General features: G+C 42.7%; 1 protein-coding gene across 14 annotated transcripts; it reads right to left on the bottom strand.

The window, feature by feature from the left end:
* Window positions 1-3,291: 3,291 nt before the first annotated feature.
* Window positions 3,292-15,530, bottom strand: LOC123068835 (protein BREAST CANCER SUSCEPTIBILITY 2 homolog B). 14 transcript variants are annotated; one of them, XR_006432036.1, is made up of 35 exons: window positions 15,230-15,530; window positions 15,054-15,110; window positions 14,714-14,884; window positions 14,547-14,612; window positions 14,294-14,398; window positions 13,741-13,806; window positions 13,471-13,575; window positions 12,916-13,044; window positions 12,697-12,816; window positions 12,455-12,589; window positions 12,223-12,348; window positions 12,011-12,136; window positions 11,726-11,872; window positions 11,484-11,612; window positions 11,245-11,379; window positions 10,998-11,120; window positions 9,459-10,362; window positions 9,338-9,378; window positions 9,136-9,263; window positions 8,913-9,055; window positions 8,413-8,535; window positions 8,100-8,330; window positions 7,939-8,020; window positions 7,795-7,845; window positions 7,643-7,718; window positions 7,430-7,541; window positions 7,271-7,342; window positions 6,000-6,183; window positions 5,744-5,926; window positions 5,280-5,422; window positions 5,151-5,213; window positions 4,841-5,066; window positions 4,417-4,584; window positions 4,109-4,321; window positions 3,292-3,969 (listed from the first exon to the last, which is right to left on the bottom strand). XR_006432036.1 is itself a non-coding variant. In XM_044491513.1 (35 exons), the coding sequence occupies exons 1-34, from the start codon at window positions 15,393-15,395 to the stop codon at window positions 4,265-4,267; spliced, it is 4,893 nt and encodes a 1,630-aa protein (XP_044347448.1). In that variant the 5' UTR covers window positions 15,396-15,530; the 3' UTR covers window positions 3,292-3,943; window positions 4,224-4,264. The 14 variants fall into 14 exon arrangements, 3 of the variants coding, with proteins under 3 accessions (XP_044347448.1, XP_044347450.1, XP_044347449.1); XR_006432037.1 differs by having other exon boundaries at window positions 3,292-3,943; window positions 12,455-12,580; XR_006432039.1 differs by having other exon boundaries at window positions 3,292-3,943; window positions 13,741-13,776.
* Between the last annotated feature and the right edge of the window lie 3,874 nt (window positions 15,531-19,404).

Genomic DNA, 19,404 nt, shown 5'->3' with positions numbered 1-19,404 from the left:
ACATGGGTATCCAGATCCCGCTGTTGGTTATTGACCGGAGAAAATCTCGGTCATGTCTACATGTCTCCCGAACCCGTAGGGTCTACACACTTAAGGTTCGATGACGCTAGGGTTATAAAGGAAGTTTATATGTTGTTACCGAATGTTGTTCGGAGTCCCGGATGAGATCTCGGACGTCACGAGGAGTTCCGGAATGGTCCGGAGGTAAAGATTTATATATGGGAAGTCCTGTTTTGGTCACCGGAAAAGTTTCGGGTTTTATCGGTAACGTACCGGGACCATCGGGAGGGTCCCAGGGGTCCACCAAGTGGGGCCACCATCCTCGGAGGGCAGCATGGGCCAAGTGTGGGAGGGGACCAGCCCCAGGTGGGCTGGTGCGCCCCCCCCCCCACAAGAGCCCAAGGTGCCTAGGGTTTGGGGAGGGGGCGCCCCACCTTGCTTGGGGGGCAAGTTTCCCCCTCTTCCCCCCCTTGGCCGCCCCCCTAGATGGGATCTAGGGCTGGCCGCCGCCCCTAGGGGTGGAAACCTAGGTGGGGGCGCAGCCCCCTCTTCCCCTATAAATAGTGGGGCATAGGAGCAGCCCAACACACGAAGTTCTTCTCCTGTTGGCGCAGCCCTACCTCTCTTTCTCCTCATATCTCGCGGTGCTTGGCGAAGCCCTGCTGGATCACCACGCTCCTCCACCACCACCATGTCGTTGTGCTGCTGCTGGATGGAGTCTTCCTCAACCTCTCCCTCTCTCCTTGCTGGATCAAGGCATGGGAGACGTCACCGGGCTGTACGTGTGTTGAACGCGGAGGTGTCGTCCGTTCGGCACTAGGATCTCCGGTGATTTGGATCACGACGAGTACGACTCCTTCAACCCCGTCCTCTTGAACGCTTCCGCTTAGCGATCTACAAGGGTATGTAGATGCACTCTCCTTCCCCTCGTTGCTGGTTTCTCCATAGATAGATCTTGGTGACACGTAGGAAAATTTTGAATTTCTGCTACGTTCCCCAACAAACCCCCCCCCCTCCTCCCCCGTCTGCACGCTCTCATCCTTCATGCTTTATAGCTCACTGCCTCTTCTCCTTCTCTACATTCTTTTGCGTGCCTCTCTAGTGCCCTCTTTGTGTGATCCCTACAAAGATCCTCCTTCATCTCTCGTGCTTTTACTTGGTGGTTCTTCCTCCTACATTGCTTCTTTGACTCTGCCTATTGGTGTTCTCCAATGTCATTGCTATAGATGAAGTCATGGGGAAGCTTGACTTGGATAATGGAAGGGGTGGCTAGATTCATCGTCACTTGCCCCCGAGGCGGCGAAGTTAGGGTCTTAGGGATAAAAATGTAGACGGTGAAAGGTTAGTGATTATGGGGGTTGATGTTGTGTATGTTCATTCGACATGTTACAAGCTCGTTTTGGGTTTGCTGCATACACATGTGTGTTATGATTCTTTGGTGTCATCTACCAATAACATGAACGTTGTGTTTATGTAGCATAAGTGCTTTTTGCGTTGTTGCAAACTTTGGCTTTCTATGTTGCATATGTGTGATACTTTTTCTCGACAATGGCTACGACCAATGGGGATATGTTCATACTTAAAAATAATTGTTGCAAGGACGTATTTGAAATGTTGCAACATTTTATATGTTTTTATATGCCTTATGGATTTATTCAAGTTTCCGATCATGTTGCATAAACATGAGGAAATGTTGCGTGTAAGGTTTTCTACAATGATAACGGTCTAGATCTTACATTTAAGTGTGATCGGGCGACCGGGGAGGTGGACGATCAGGGGCTTGCCCCACATGGCACTGACTAAGTGTTGTCCAAAAATTAAGGCAACATTGTGTGTCAAAAAATATTGAAGGTGCCCCAAAATAGGAATACAAGAAAAGGTGAAGGTGTTTTCTCAAAATGCTACTCTAATTACTAAGAAGGTACAAATATCTACGGATGCTTTTCTATGCAAAATATAAAACAGTACGAACTAAAACAACAATGAAAAGCTCCCCAATGCGCGTCAAAAGTTTTTGAAGAGGTTTCAAGAAATGGAAGGAGATTAAGAAACATGTTTTGAGGTGCATTCTCGTATGCTTCCAAAATCTGTTTATTGAGGTGAGGTTAAAATACCTAAATAATTTTTTAGCCGAAATGCAAAAGGAGCAAGAACTTAGAAGCAAGCCCATAACAAAATTTTGCAAAGGGGCATGTTTGGTGCTCGCAAACATTGCTACAACTAATTCTAGACAAGTTGAGGTTGCCACAAAAAGTGTGGCGGATAAAATGTCTACTGTAAGTATGGCAATATTTGGCCAAGAAATTGAGCTTGCGACATTTGAACCATGTACGAAGAAAATGTGGCAAGCCAAATATGTGGTAGTGGACCAAACATATGCCTAAGATATTGTGACAAAATTAAAGTTAGGTTTGGCAAACTTTATATTTACATAAACGTTGAAATTTTCCGGCATGGGAAGTACATGTCACGTGGCAAACAAAAAAAACATAGAAGCTACTCTTGGAAGAAATCTATAATTTGATGCAAAACAGTTGTTTTCGCGAAGAAAAAGATTAATCGTGTTGTTTTTCGCAAATGTGAAACATTTGTGAATTTCCAAATGGTCTAAGATTTTGACACTCACTACTTGTATACGTTGTGTTGAGTTCGATGGTATGGTTTTTTTGTTTTTGTTTTAGCAAATGCTAAAATGCTGGCTGGTTGGATGGTACTGAATATTGACTTGCCACATTTTTTTAATCTGTGGCTAGTAACAGCGCTCACAAGTGAGACTGAGATGTTAGTTTTGCTGACAAAACTCTCAAGCAGCTGGCCAATTTGGATGCATCGTTTAGATTACCGTGGAAACTATGTTTTTTTTCCTATCCATAAACAAGCATGTGGATCACTACTGTGTTTTTACAACAATGTGGTTCACATTACCTGCTAACTACCTACTAACAATCTCTAACTTCCCTTCTACATTTTACACTAGGCTAGCAATGCAGCACCATGACTTTCCTTTTTTATGTTAGAGGATCCGATTCCTTTATGTTAGAGGGTCCGATTCCTAGAAGTACACTGCCCAAGCACAGTGGTACCTTGCCATGATGATAGGACGCGCCTGTAGCGGCATGGTTGCTGCCAGGGTCATCTACAACAGAGACACTAGGCGTTCACGCTCGCTTGGGATGCATAAAAGGCATGCCATTCACCAGATGCTTTGTCAAGGTAATCCATGAGAAATTGGGGTGTGGGTAGCAAGGGCTTGTTGTAGACAAGAATGACATCCGAGATAAGGGTAGGGCTCAAAACTCCAGGAGAATACTTCTTTTTTAACACAAGAAAGGCGCCAACTAGCGCCAGGATATCATTCATCTCATTTGCAAAGTACAACGTGAATTACAAAGCCCTCCATTTGGAAGTTATGCGGATGAAGCAGAGAATGGCAATGCCAATGCTATGAGCTAAATGAGTACAACCTAGGACAGGTTCTAATCTAGAGTTGAGAACCTGATGGGCACCATCGTGGGCAATGCCGTTGATGTTTCTGAGAATATGATAACAGCATGATGTTGCGGATGAGTGTCTTGAAGGAAGCTGCTAATTGGAGTTCAACATCTCCATGCTATGCTGCATCTGCTGCTGCTGATGTTCCTGGAAGCAGCCATCTTCGTGATAGAGAGGCTGTCCATGAGGAAGGAGACCTGCTGAAGTTGAAGGGTGCGAGCAATCTTGACTGCCAGCTGAAGAGCCAAAGATTCAGTCACGACTCACGAGGGGGACGTGAGCATCATCAGTCGAAGCCTGAATCATAAATTTCCTGTCATGTTTGTCTCCCGGTTAATGTATATTGATTCCAATCCCTGTGGCTGTCATCTTGAGTATTCAAGTGCTTGTCAGTCGTAATCGCATTTGTTCCACAAGTTTAACTGATCTGTACTGCTCCGCCTCGCAATCTCTGCAACACAGGTATTTAATTACTCCCTACGTAAAGAAATATAAGAGCGTTTAGATCACTATGGATGGAGTACTAAATATGCAGTTGGCAAATGTGGAGAAACAAATAGGTGGTTATGGAGAATTAAAAAAAACGGCTAAAAACAGTGTGGCCTAAACTTTGTACCTGTAAAGTGCATAGGCATAATAAATAGGTATCTTTGTTACGCCGATATCACTTCACTACCAACGAGCATCCAGTGTGGACAGTAAACTCTGCACAACTTCGAACATTTTCTTACATTACTTCCAAAAGCAGCAGCCTTCATTATTCCATAGTACGTCAGCCACCGCTATCACCAATTATGCATAAAACTCTTTCCTTTAGCTGCTGGATTTTCTGAAAGGGGTCATTCATATTGCAGCACAACAGTGAGTTACAACAGATCAGAAAATCTCAAAAATGAATGTGATCTCTAATCTGAAGAAACTTACATCAAAAGAACTTGAAGCCCATTTCTCAGCACATGCTGCAGCTTCCTTAAGATGCGATTTTTTTGATATCTCATGGGAAAGAGTGTATGTAGAGCTCTGTGTTGCCTCGGCTACCCATATGCGCCTTGTCTGGTCCTTCTGTCGCTTGACCAAGTTACTGAAACCAACCTGAGCAACAGAGGTAGAGGTACAGTAAACTAAAAGCTGCACTTGTTTTATAAATGTATAAAAGTTGAACAATGAAGTAGACACCGCATTTCTTTTGCTGGCAATACAGTACAGTTTCAAATGTCTACACACTGAATTCATGAGGTATCATTTAGTGCAAAGGTTTCAATATGTTGATGGTGACATATGGGACCAATAAAATTCAGACTTGGAAGAACCATCAACTTGGTAAAGACCAGAGTCTGAGATAACCTACTGTATTTCCAGAAAGGGCATAACTGAAAAAGGCACCATCATCGCTGGCAGATGAGCAAGAAAAGCTAACTGCTAGAAGACAATCATCTTGCTCTGTGGACTGCGATGCCGAGATAAATTTAGATCCATCTGTCAAAAAGAGCCACTGCCTTTTCTGGTTGCTGCATAAGTAAACATCGCCGACATGCAAAACAACACCTGCAATGTCAAATTCACTGCAAGAAAGACTACCCATTAGGAGATTCATTAATGCATTGACCCCAGATTGACAGATTCAACAGATCACCTTTCTCCAGGATAACTAGACTAACCTTGCAAGTGGTACCTCACCAATCAATGACAGCTCAACCGCCTTACGTGGGGTAAAAAATGGTCTGCAATAAGAAGCGTGGTTAATTTTGAACAATACAATCAGAGGATACTGTGCAGTGGACTCTTACTGAAAATCTGCAGCCTGTGCCGATGCTAATGGCTTCCACATTGTAGATGATCCTCTAGCATGCAAGTAAAGAATATTCGTACAGTGGGCAGAAGGCAGCAATCCTGTGGCGATGTAGACTTGTCCCTCCACCAGGTCAGCTTTCTGTGTGAAGAAACAGTGAAATGTAATAAGGTCTAGGCTAATTTTTGAGAGCTCATAAGTACAGTGTTTGGGGAATAATCCAAAGCAAATAAAAGTTACTCCCTCTGTAAACTAATATAAGAGCATTTAGATCACTACTTTAGTATTCTAAACGCTCTTATATTAGTTTACGGAGGGAGTAATAAACATTAGTCTTGGTCAAGAAAACATACAGCACCATAGCCATAAAAAATAAAATGCATCATTTGTAGTTTGTTTCAATGATATAACACCGAATAGTCTTTCTTCTATTTTCAACGGAGAATAAAAATTGTAACATACCTGCTTCTCAGTAGGGTTCCAAATTGTTATTAGCCCTTCCTTTTTGATGGTATTTGTAGCAGAGATTTTGTGAGCAAGGCTCGTCACCCTCACTTTCAAAAATGGCGTAACATCTCTTGAACTAAGGCCAGCAACTTCCAGAGCACTTTCCACCTTCTTAGCTACTTCGTTTTGCCTAGCTTCCTGAAATATAATGGCATAAACTTCGCAGCTTCCCAAGTACTAGTTGGTGGATGCGGGGGATAATTGTGCATACCTTTTGCTTTGCTTGATAAGATGAGAAAGATATCATCTGCTCTGAGGTCAAGCCAGCCATCATAACTTCAGGCTCAGCCGCCTGCTCTAACATTTTGCAAATTTTCGCCCCTTCCTCGCTGTCATCAGTGCTGGCACAGTTTTCATCTTGTTCAGACATAATGTCTTCTGCGATCTTAGATACTCTACATGAGAACGTAACAATCATTGCAGTGGCATTAAAAAGGAGAGGTACTAGATTTAAAACAAAGGAACCCTATTGACCCTTCGTGTCTGTGACCTTTCATGTTGCAGGCTTTATCGACGAAAAACCTACTACTCCCTCCGATCCAAAATAAGTGTCTCAGCTTTGAACTAACCTTAGTTCAAAGCTGAGACACTTATTTTGGATCAGAGGGAGTACAAGTTTTTACTTGCGCGATTTCAGGGCTCTGAAATGCATTCAAATGATCCTATGCAACATGAGTTATATCTGCTCACGCGGATTCTTTTTAAAAGGAAAATGCTGTCCAAAAGTTAAATAATATCGACAGGTTACCATAGCCATCACCAGCATGGCTGCCAGTATCACGATAAGGATTAGGGTATCACACGATACTATGACCCTATCGAGAGGAAACGATTGGATAGTAACCTGAATCAAATCCAGTAGGATCACAGTAGGACGATCAAACTCGTAAAATTGCTGGAATTGCCCATGCCAACAAAAAAAAACACGGATTCGCACAATGTGAAGTCATTGGCTATGTGCAGCAGCGGGCTGCAGCCTGCATGCATGCATAGATTGAAATTCAAAGCCCAATGATCTCCTGGTCACATGAAATCTCGATGCTGCAGTCTACTTTAAGTGTGCATGCATAGAATTGATATCTTTTTTACAAAACTAGACTAGATAATCTATGTAAGTATTTTTCCTATAATATTCAGATTTTTTTTGTCAAAATAAAAGAAATCATATAGTATCATGGAACTACACAATCTGACCCTAAGATTAGATACTACTGACTAAAGAAGGATACTACCTAGTACCCTGATTCTGACAACCTTGGTCACCAGTACATAAACCATGTATAACATTACGGTCAAAAATTAGTAAAAACAGATATATGCCTTAACACACTGGGCATGTAACAGTATTTGTACAGGTAACTTCTCAAGACAACACTTGTACTGGTAAATATCTACTTGATAGATGATATATTTCAATTTAAGGTGTGATGCATGTTTCAATTGCAGCATATTGGCTACAGTGTCAGTGACATAAATAAATACCTCTGGTGATACAGTTGTAGCGCCTTTCTTTCCATCCTTTCAGATCTCACAATAGAACTACCATCAGGCAACCTGAATTAAGCAATTAACTTATTAAGTATGGGCCAGTGGAACACCTTTGGTACAAAATTTAGTCTGCATCCAGTTGTAGTTGTATACCTCTCCTTGTACAAAACAGGATATATTCTTGCAACTCCTACCAGTGTCCTAGGGACTCGGCCACCAGAAGCTTTTATGCACTTGAATGCCAGTGGGGGTCCAACATGCTTGCCTGACATATTTGTAAGAGGTCATCAAGAGAATCCATCAGTTTTAAAGGGATAAGCAAAACAGTATGTAACAAATATTCAGTCTTGTAGTAAAAGTGCATACAGAATCCCAAAGGATCATCCCATCTTGCACGATAACTGCCATTCACATGGACCATCAATTTGACGGTGCCAGATGCCTGAATAAAAGGTCACAAAAATTTGCTTATATTGTTTTCATTTTTGCAGCTAATAAAGGTGAAGGAGCAGGCAAACCTCATGAAATGACACAGGCCCAGTCCAACCACACAAAGAAGCTCCCCATATCTAGCGGAACACATATTGAGTCATATATGTTAAACAGTAATTATAACCATGTCCTTGTGACAACAAGAAGAGAAAGCGAAAACAGAATAGTACCCGAAGCTTTTGTCCTATAAAAAGCTTTCTTTTCTGTAGTTGTTCTGAAAGTGCCACGTCTAATGACGCTTCTAGTGCATACCTGTGAAAAGGCAGACACTGAGAACTGCTGATATCTCTCAGTTTCATCTGATGACAATAAGGATGATGCAACCACGTACCATCCATCAGTTAATTCAATGTGTGCAGGCATGTTTCTTTTAGCAGCTAACAAACTTTTATTTTCGATACTGTTTTCATTTCCATCTGTCCCGACAGCCTCTAACTTATTTACATCAGGATGGGAATAAATAGCTGAAATGCACAGCACCATCATCAAAGATGGCAAAGCATTTCCTTCTAAAATTTTCTTTATGGCTGATCGATGGCCATTGTTCACTTCTCTGTCATACCTAGCATGCATGAGTTTTCATGAATTAAATCATATGCATCAATACAATTGAAATGGTAGAAAAGGCATGTCAATTATCTCACCTGTACTTCAGCTCGTCTAAAACATTAGCAACTGTCAAGAATTTGCCAGCAGCTTTAGTTGGATAGCATCTCTCAAGTGAAGCAAGTTTCCATACGATCCATTTATAGTGATTGTTCACCCATCTAAAACAGAAAGATTCAAGTGATTTGATGTTTAGGATGTACTTAATATTTGGAGAATCTCCGGCCTAACTCTATGGTATGCCCAGGGATCACAACAGCATGGTTTTTATTAGCATCATACATGCAGGCATGCAGCAGAACGTGGAATCATTATAGTTTAATCTTAACATGGTGCAGCAACAGATACAATGCAGAGGAGACCATGGAAAGAATTTTCAAATGTTATAAAGGAAAAACACATGAAGTGATGAAACAGGAAATGTAATGATCAGACATTTCACATATTAAGAAAAACTTAGCAAAAAGGGAGTTATTCTGACATCAAAAGGTCAATGGACTAGTGAAATATATGGCATTTAGTCAAGAATGATGCCTACTCTTTAGTTGCATATGTCAATGAAGCCCCACAGGCAATCAGCAACTTCTGAAATTCTTCTGCACCAGTATTCATATTGTGAAACTTGTACTTCTCAGCTCCTTTTGCATCCATGAGCTTCACTTCATCTATTATATGTTCCGCCTGGTCACAAGATTTAAGTTAACATTTAACAAAGTGGGGAATATAGTGCACCTGCGGAAATTATATGCATCGCATTGTACCAAACAATTGAAGCAGGGAGGACCACCGAAATACTCTTTCCAAGTTTTCCTTTTATGTTGAAAAGGATAATATGCAGACAGCTTTGTTCGACAGGAAGTGATCTGAGTTGGTGGTAGTTTGGGTACTCCTGTACACAATAGTTAAACCAATCAAGTAGGAATGAATTTAAGACGGGCTTATATATGTAATCAATCAGCTTACCAGCAGAGGACTGTCTGTTGGTGCTTATAGGCGTGATGAACCTAACCATTGTCAGCAAAGGCATATCAGAAGCATGGCATAGGAGTTTACAGCTTGCTAACAGGGATGCAAATCAAAGGACCTGGAAGAGCGGGGCCGTTTAAAGGAAGATGCGGAGTTTCTTCCCCCAATTCTTCTCTTCTCATTAACAACATGGTCAATATTTCCAGAATATGAACCCATGAAGTTACTGATGTCAACCAACGCTCCAGCTGGCATATGGAGTTGTCGGGTCTTATCTTTAGTGTCATTTGTGTTGTCAGTTTCAGATAAACACCTGGAAGAAGGTTTCACGATCTTTGGAATTTCACTGGTTGAACGACTCCCAACATGAAACCTATTGGTGTTTTCACTAGTCGGATGGATATCAGATACAGCATTTCCCAAGGATCCAGTGTCCTTCCTATCAGACATTGCCTGGTGGGAAAATGTTGCAAGTTCGGTTCTTCCACTGACCCTTCTTCTTTTTGATAAATCAGATCCGCCTTCTTTTGGCGCAACAGTTGAATTTTGCATCTTATCATTACAAGCAGATCCCAAAGGGTAGCTTACTAAATTATTTGTTGAAACCACGAGATCTGATTCACCCAGAAGGCTTTTTGCGCGTTCAAGTGCATCACTAGAAATAGCCATTGATCTGCCTCCGGCGGTACTGAATCTGATAGAATGCTCACCAGAATCAGAAACTGTGTTATTAGAAAGCTCAAATGGCCGGTGTGGTTCCTTGTGCACTTGGTTTTCTGTTGGATAAGATGCAAGACCAAGCCTCTGTTCTGGATTTTCCTGCTCAAAATTTATTTTTGTGCCCAGCTTATCCCCCACATGTCCAAAAAATTGTGTCGATAGGGTATTCCCCTCCAAGCCCAACAAAGTAGCAGCTCGAGACACGCCAACTGAAGATATATTTACTGTTCTTGCACAGCTTGTCTTGAGAGGTGACGCAAACACAGGAATTTTTTTGTCCATGTTAAGGAGCTTATGATTATCTGACAAGAAATAACTCAAGATCAGACATATTTAAATGGTAAATGTGTACAAATTAAAAGGCACTAATATTATGCAATAAACAAGTGCCTGTTACCACATCAACATGCCAATCCAAATTGCCTGATTAGATCATTGGACAGTTCAGTGATCATACATTCTATGCTTGAAATTTGGTACTCTTGAAAACACACATTTGTTAAATAGCTGCCTCGAAAGTCAAAAGCAATACTCCCTCTGATTCATATTAATTGGCGCACACCTAGTACAACTTTAAGTGTGCGTCAATTAATATGGATCGGAGGGAGTAAATAAGTGTACCATTCTAAATGAAAGCTGCAGCATAATCAGGTTACACATTGGTGGTTCATTGCTAGCCTTTATTTCTGTAAACTTGGTCTAATTATTAACTAAAAAGCATTGCAGAACCTTTGGATTAGCACACCAGTCTAGCGATGAATATAACAGACTGTGATGGTTAGCTAACCTATGGATGCCACATGGTATTGTACAAATAAACTACAGGACTACAGAAAGAGAATAGACACTTCAACTAGACATGCACGGTAAAGTTTTATACCAACTTCTATTGAAATAAACAGTGAAAGTCTCAGATAAGTTTGGTCAGCTATTATACCTTTGTTTATGCCTTGTTCCTCCAGAACAGCCCTTGCTTTCTGTACTGAGCTTTCACTAATCAAGACCGACTTTCCAGATCCGGTTCGAAACATTGGCAGTTGACTTCCAGAGTCTTGGTATCCTTTCAAAATAATATTGCGTATGTCAAAGGAATGGGAAAAGAAGTCTTAAGTTACTTTCCAAATCCAAATGTAAAGAACTCTGTAAATGCCCCCACTGTGTAACCTGATGATTCCAAAAACTACCTTTCTCCATGAAGTTTCGTTGCTCCAAAAGCATACTGGCCTTATGGCTTGAAATTCTATTTTGGGGTACAAACTTTTGTATTCCAGCTTGGAACGTTGCCTCTTCAACAAAGGTTTCCCCGTTGTAATTGTTTACTGGTTTGCACATACAAAGCAATTGTTAACTGAATGCAGACTGTAATTTCTACCTACTTTTTATATCCATGTGAAGAAACTCTTAATTCAGAACATGAAATTACCACTTTTTACTGCTTCTTCAGCCTCTAAGATAGGCAATTCCTTTCTAGAGTTCTCACTTGCTAAGATAGACCTTCCTAATCCAGTTCTGAACACTGGAGTGTCATGGGCACCATCTAAATGAGCTTCATCTTACAGAAAGAAAACTTGATTGTCAGTAAATACAAATGCTTAATTATCACAAATTTCGTGACGAGAGCACACTTGTTACGAAACCATGATGTGTGTTTAGAGAGCAATTTACCTTCCAATTCCTTTGCAATATTCCTTGGCTCCAGAACTGCAGATGCCCTCTTAAGTGAGCTCTTACTTATAGCAATTGACCTCCCTAGTCCAGTTTGAAACAATGGCACGTGGTCATCATCCTTGTGATTTTTCTCTGTTCGAGTGACTGAAAAAGATAATTTGATATGAGGAATACCCCAGATGTGTCAGAAATAGTATTTCATGTTGTTCAAATTTTGACTAGATGGTAACACAGGCACAAAACTAGACAACATGTTTTAGTCAACTTGGGAAAATGAAGTACCTTGCATTGCACTATCTTCCTTCGGTGTAACACTTCTACTATTCATGATCAAACTGCTACTCATCAAAACAGACGTTGGTGTTTCAGTCTGAAGAGTTGTGGCACAATCACTGCTTTCTCCACGTCCTGAATCTCAAAGAATACGAAGAAAAATGCTGATCTTCTGCATTAATGTTGGACTAAATAAATAATAAGCCCATATGTTTATGTACCAGTTGTTTTATTTTTTTCTTCCTCCAATACTGACTTTGCCTTCTGAACTGAGCTCCAGCTCACAGCAACAGGCTTCCCTAATCCTGTTTGGAACATTGGGAACTGGCAATCAGTATCCCAGTGTCCTACACAAAGAAGTAACCACTTAGAAATAATGTTTGTAGATGTTTACATAAATCAAAAGACAGATAGTTCAAGCTTTTTTAATGGACCCAGGTACTCCAATCTTACCGCTCTTTTCCGCATCTCCCTCATTCGCCACAGCTCTAGATCTCTCAATGGATCTTTCGCTGATCATGGCTGGTCTTCCTAAACCAGTTTGGAACATCATAGGCTGGTTAGGCCTACCAAAACTCTCTGTATTTTCTAATAGGAGAGGAATGCCATCAGTACACCAAAAAAGGGGTGTGTTTCACGGTAACTAGGCAAGATCATTAGCTCTGGATTCAAATAGCAGAATAATCAAAGCTCACCCTCGCTTGTATTATTATCCTTCAAAACAGACTTAGCTTTCTGAACAGATGCCGCACTGACTGAGACAACTCTTCCTGAACCAGTTTGGAACAATGGAAACTGTTCCATGCCGTCCACACCTGCTGACAGAGGGGTCGGTTATTCAAAAAGTAAAGGTGTGCTTGGATTTTCTTTTACAAAACTATCCAAAACTTTTATTATACTCCCATCAAAATGACCTTTTTCTGCAACTGTTTGTCCCTCCAAAACAGCTCTTGCCTTATCAATAGAGGTCCGGCTCACAGGAACCGGCCTACCCATTCCAGTACGGAACATTGGTTGTACGGCACCAGCAGCACTATCAACATCTATTATGCAACAAAGTGACAGCTTTTTAAAAAACTGCTAAGGAAAAAGGAAAATGTACTAGAAGTTCTCCCATAAAAAACATATACAGCCATCAATTTGGTGGACCCTAATTGGTACAGAATTATGTTAAGTCATTGTATATTACTATGAGGTAGAAATGCTCAAAAAGCTAAACACATCCAAATAGATGTTCAGTTGTAAGTATAAGAAATAGCCAGGCAACTGCAGAAAATCTGGCTAGTTCAACAAAAACTATATTACAATGACTTGTTGTTAATTGAATTGTGACATAATATGTAACGATGCATGGGACGAACAGATCGTAAATTACTCGAAGCCATACATATGTCATCATGAACAAAATAAGTGATAACAAAGCACTTTCAGCGTTTAGATAGAAAGTAAACGGGTGTTCAACTTCCTACCTTCTAAAAGAACTCTTGCCTTCTGGATTGAGTCCTTGCCCAGTAAGACCGCTTTTCCTGATCCAGTTTGGAACACTGGGGGCATGGTAGTGTTATACACTCCACCTAAATTTGATAAGATGGAAAACTGAATGAGTAATGCACAACCTGAAGAAAATACAGTTTGTACAGTCACCAAACCTAGGCACTTTCTGGCCACTGTTGCAACATTCAATCTTGTCTCTACAGAGAAAAAGGTGAAAGCAAGTATTACCATAGTATGAGTATTACCTCTAAATGGGGCGTCCATTTCACTCAATTCGCCCTCTGCATCAGGTACATGGTCAAACGGTTGCTCTGAAACACAAAAACTGGTCATCCCAGTACGATACATGCAGAAACGAACAGAAAGATAGCTAATCCATGCTACCAAGCACAACAGCGATGGAACAGTTTGACCAAAGCAAACCAAAGGTTGGACACATGAGCTCTTACTAGAAGTTCTCACAAACAAGAAATATACAGCCATCAATTTGGTGGACCCTAATTAGTATAAAACTATGTTAAGTCATCGTATATTACTATGGAGTATAAATGCTCAGCAAGCTAAGCACATCCAAATATATAACAAATAGCCAGGCAACAGCGGAAAATCTGGCTAGTTCAACAAATATAATATCACGATCCTTGTTGTTAATGAATTGTGACATAATATCTAACGGTACATGGGATGAACAGATCCTAAATTACTCGGAGCCATACATACGCCATCATGAACAAAATAAGTGCTAAGAAAGTACTTTCAGCGTTTAGATATAAAGTAAACAGGTGTTAGATTTCCTACCTCCTAAAATAGCTCTTGCCTTCTGGATCGAGTCCTTGCCCAGCAAAACCGCTTTTCCGGATCCAGTTTGGAACACTGGGGGCACGGTAGTGTTATGCACTCCACCTAAATTTCATGAGATGGGAAACTGGATCAGTAACACACAACCTCAAGAGAATACAGTTTGTGCAATTATCAAACCTGGACACTTTCTGGCTGTTGTTGCAACATTCAATCTTGTCTCTACAGAGAAAAAGGTGAAAGCAAGTCTTACCTCTAAATGGGGCGTCCATTTCTCTCGATTCGCCCTCTGCACCAGGTACGTCGTCAAAAGGTTGCTCTGAAACACCAAAACTGGTCATCCCAGTGCAATACATGCAGCAACGAACAATTGAACAGTTTGACTACAGCAAACCAAAAGTTGGGCGCATAGGCTCTTACTTCTCTTGTTACCAGCCTTCTCCACCCCCTCCCCGACCAACGCCCTGGCCCTCCTTATAGCCCTCTCGCTGACAGACACTGACCTCCCCGATCCAGTGCAGAACAGCTGACCCTCTCCTGCATCGACAGTTGCTCCGGACATCCCATCACCTTCGAGCAGCGTGTTCCGCGCTGCAGGTTCCATCAGTAACAAAAAGCCAGTCACCAGCTAAACAGAATCGTTTGCGTTCAAACGTTACATTAAAAGCATGCGCGCAACCATTTCAGTAGGCAGGAATGCACGCGCGAGCTCACTCTGACCGGGCCAAATAGAGAAGAGATGAAGGGAGGAGATAGATACCTTGCACGAAGAGGTCGGCCATGGACTCGACGCGGCACCCGTCGGCAGCGCCCCGGCCTAGGGTTTCGGATGGGAGAAACGCGGAGACAGGAAAGGGGGCAGTCAGTGTCCACTATCCAGCACCATTTGTACGACGGAATAATCCGCGCCGAGGTGGGAGAACGATGGGGCCGTACCTTTGGCCAGCGCGTCCTCGGATGAAGCGGCGGCCAGCCCCGCACCGCGCCCCGGCGGCAGGGGAGGCGGAGCCGCGGCGGGCGGCGGCGGCGCGTCGGGCTCGGGGGCGGGGATCCAGACGAGGCGGCCGTCAGGCTGGCCCCAGACCCGCCACCTCCCCGGCATCTCGGCGGCCGTCTCTCGCCGGGCCTCGGCGGGGGGGCTCTCGCTGGCTCGGTGAAATCCGAGTGAAAGGAAATTGGGGACGAAACTCTTTTCGAAATCGGACGAGGCGAGGGAAGCGTGGTGCGAAATGGCCAGGCGGCGCGCAGTGCGCTCGCTCCCTCCCTTTTTTTTCGTCTCGGCGGGCCCGGGAGTGGGCTTGGGCCTGGCCCTGCCGTCCCCATGGGCGGACAGCGGGGTGTCCAGCCCGGTCGGTCGGGTCGTGAGCCTGGCCTAGCCCGCACGCCGCCGCTTGGAGGAGGAGGGGAGGGAACTGTGGCGGCGGCTGGCTACAGACAGGTGTCAGGTCACCGCCTCGCCGGCCTCTTGTGGTGTCCACACCTGGACATGCTCACCAACCGCACGCCAGCTAGATCGTTGCCTACTCCGCTAGGCAGATAGCGCAGGCATTGATGGCCGCGGAAGTGCACAAGATTGATGACGGCGTCGCGCATCCTTCCGTCAACGGATGGTGAGGATATTTTTCTTTACTTTTATTATTATTATTTTTCTTTACCTAGAACGATATGTGAAAATACGTCGTTGTTGTAATTGTTTTTTCAATACAATACAGACGCAGACTGCACGTACGCACGCCTTATGAACGCTAACACGTACCCCTTATCTCTAGGAGCACGTTCGAGAGACTGAGCCGACACATTATCTTGAGATTGACGAAATCGCCATGGACGTCTCCGCAGTCGATGGGAACGCCCCCTCTCACTGAACACACATCGCCGGAAGGCTAAAATAAATTCAGAAAAACGACTTGAATAATTGTGGGTTGGAGTAGCACGGTCCTTCTAACCATCCAACCATTGTTTGCTTATATTGTGGTTGTTGGGTAAATCTACGATGAAAATTGTCATGAAAGGTTGATGGGCATATTTGGTTCATATACTCCACAATTTCTTGACACACAACTTACACGAGTAAAATAGACATCACACTTTGCCATATATGAGATAGACTTGCCTTATTTTTCTGAGTCAATGACATGTGTGGTGTAGTTTGCATGGAAAGAATTGACACAAGTGTGGTTGTAAGGCAAACAGAGGGTCAGCTCAAACAAACTTGCGTAACTCATGGTGTGGTAAAGTGTGGCAAACTTAGTAGGTCAACCAGTGTTGTAGTCAGGATCTACCCATCCTCCATCCAACCTTGTAGCTAAAATAGCTACAGCAACTACCGTGTACTGCAACAACCCAAGAGACAAAAAATTGGCTAGCCAATATTTTGGTTAAAGTATAGTTGCCCGTTTGCTGTGGCCAAATGTTGGCAAGAAAAGTTAACTAGAGTCTGTTAGAGGCTACGGGCATGCCGAATTATTAGCAACCATCCAGACAAGAGCTTGAGTGTTGGCTATGACTAAGAAACTAGTATGATTGGTTTCTGAAACCTCGGTTTTGGACGACATGGACATTCACACTATGGCTTTGGGAGACGATACCGCCTTCAACTATCGGCAATATATCATGTGCTCTCTTCGCACGGTGTGATGGAAGCCCGTGCCTCCATTTCGTGGTCATGACTCTCATCCAGGATTAAGATCTTCGCCCTTCTCGTCATATCAAACTCAACACATGGATTGTGTTGTTCTTCAATAATGGCCTCGCACCTACCCACCCACACACTAAGCCCTATGAGGGATGTAGAGCAATTGAGACTCGTGACCACTTGTTCTGCGGTGCCCTTGTTTTGTGCATGTTTGAAGTTGGATTGGATGATTTGCCATGTCCGATGACATTGGATCATTTTGGGGATTTAGCTCATCCGACAGTGAACTAATGGCCCGTGGCCTTGCAATCTTTGCTACGATGCCCTGACACCTTTGGAAAAAGCCATGAACGACCTCATTTTCAACTCTACTAGGCTTGACGACGTTAGCATCTTGCCTAGGTGCGCTCAAGGTGCAAAACTTTGGAGCCGTCGGGTCTCTCCACTCCTCCAACATCGATTGATGTAACTCCACTCTTTGTTGCCATCTACTACCTCGCGATGTACTCTTGAGTACCGCTCTTCTCTCACTGCATACCCCTTGTTCCCTTTTGGGTTATAAAAACCCTTGTTAACCGACAATCACCTTTCAAGTGGAAAATATAACAGTTGTTGGGGTCCACCAACCCCCCGACGCGCCAATCTCGCGGAACAAATCGTATTAAAGGGGTGTCGGGAGTTACACGTGCTTCCGCAATGATTACAGCTTATACAAGTGAACTCCTTACATTCCTGTGAATAGCTGGTGATGCAATAGTGGAAAGGGGACTATTTAATGGCATATGTCAGTTGTGGAGTGTAAAGGTTGGTCAATGCAATCTTCTCGTTGTGATTATGGTTGCTCGTGCCTCGTCGTACATGTAACTGTACTCAAATCCTATGCATATATGGCATGTCGGTTTAAGTGTGCAACTAAGGTTGCTACAATCTAGTGCATGTCAATTATGGTTCACTTGGAACCATGTAAGCTATTATATATGCTATGCAATATGATGCATGTCAAGGTTTAACTTTCATAACCAATGCACAAAAAATGTACTCCATACATACTATCAACCAAGAGGTTTGATGCTGGAAGTTCTTTGACCATAAATATAGTTCATGTGGACGCACTACCAATGGATGGACAAATCATGTTTAATGTTGATGGCAGCTTGACCACACGGGCGACGGGAGAGGTTGTTGGAACATTTTTTGTTATAGCGACCGCAACTACATATGTGGTTATATTCGTATGTTAAGTACATCCACTTGTCACAAAAAGAGCGACGACACAATGAAGCAACATTGTGATAGTTATAATTTTCGTACGTACTTCATATCATATGGTTATCTAGGACATCGAGAAAATATCGAACAATTTCTCAGATGACATGCCATATCAAAGGGAAAGCGGAAAAAGCAACTGACCCTTTGGATATATTAGTCTCGCGTGTCCTCTCTCGATGATGAAAAAGTTTACATTGATCTTCTCCGCATGCCTAGTAATTACGTAATACTGTCTACAAAGGGACGAAGGGAGCCATGAATGCTTTCACATATAAGTATAGCTTATTATATGGGTATATTGTGTGACATTCTCATTGGTTGTTCCCGAGACAAGACTTAAAACAATGTGTATGGTGTGCCCATGTGTTGCATGATAAAAAGAATGTCCGACCAATGCAGTTCTATTTATGGTGGTTTATGAACACTTGTGTCTCATCATATATGTAGATATCCTCAAACCCTAAAATGACTTTCACGAGATGATGTGCGCTCAGGCACATAAATTGCATCTACTTTCAACTTTGTAGGGCTTCAAAATAATTTCTCAATATAGCGAGATGGCGGGGAGGTGGAAATGTTCCCCACTAGAAGCATAACTTATGCATCTGCACTATGAGTGGACGGGGAAATAGATGCTTAGTGGTGGCAGTGTTTTGAACCTCTTTAGCGGAATATGTTGTTGTCATCGTTTTGCTTCTGTCGTTGCTTCAGTTACAAATGGTTCTCTTTGAAGGCCAGACATATCCATCTGACACAAACCGTGTGATGATATAACGAAGTTCCAATTCACGATGTGAAGTGCTCATGTGATGTATTTCTATATTAGGTGATCCCACATGAGCATCGAGAAAACTCAAGATCTTAAAATGCCAAAAAACGGTCATATCTTTTATGTCCTCGCAAGGAGATGCCTAATTTCATCATGAACCCACTCTGGCCATGGCACCAATACTAATCATGCCAAGATAGATCGTCCGAACACTATACCTACGTACACTTACATCTACCATGAGACCTCAAACAAGAGCCTCACGTGTCATGCACCACTGGATATCAGACGAAAGCCTTAGTGCATATCTCTTGACAACAAGACAACTGATGCCGATGTTGTGTCCATTCCCAATGTCACCTTTTTCCGCCCCGTCTCCTCACGACGAGAAGAGGATACAGGTCTGTTTGGATGACGCTGACAACGCCCCCGCAAAAA

Source organism: Triticum aestivum, chromosome 3B (genome assembly GCF_018294505.1).
Source record: "Triticum aestivum cultivar Chinese Spring chromosome 3B, IWGSC CS RefSeq v2.1, whole genome shotgun sequence".
NCBI classification, from domain to species: Eukaryota; Viridiplantae; Streptophyta; class Magnoliopsida; order Poales; family Poaceae; genus Triticum; species Triticum aestivum.
This window is presented reverse-complemented; position numbering and strand designations above follow the sequence as displayed.

Bases quoted from the DNA above. Each gene is read 5' to 3' on its own strand.
- LOC123068835 (XM_044491515.1), bottom strand. From the start codon at position 15,395: ATGCCGGGGAGGTGGCGGGTCTGGGGCCAGCCTGACGGCCGCCTCGTC. The intron at 7,343-7,429 runs GTATACAACTAC...TGCTTAATTCAG, and splicing joins CCTGTTTTGTACAAGGAGAG to GTTGCCTGATGGTAGTTCTA. The intron at 5,214-5,279 runs GTAAGAGTCCAC...TTCTTATTGCAG, and splicing joins GCACAGGCTGCAGATTTTCA to ACCATTTTTTACCCCACGTA.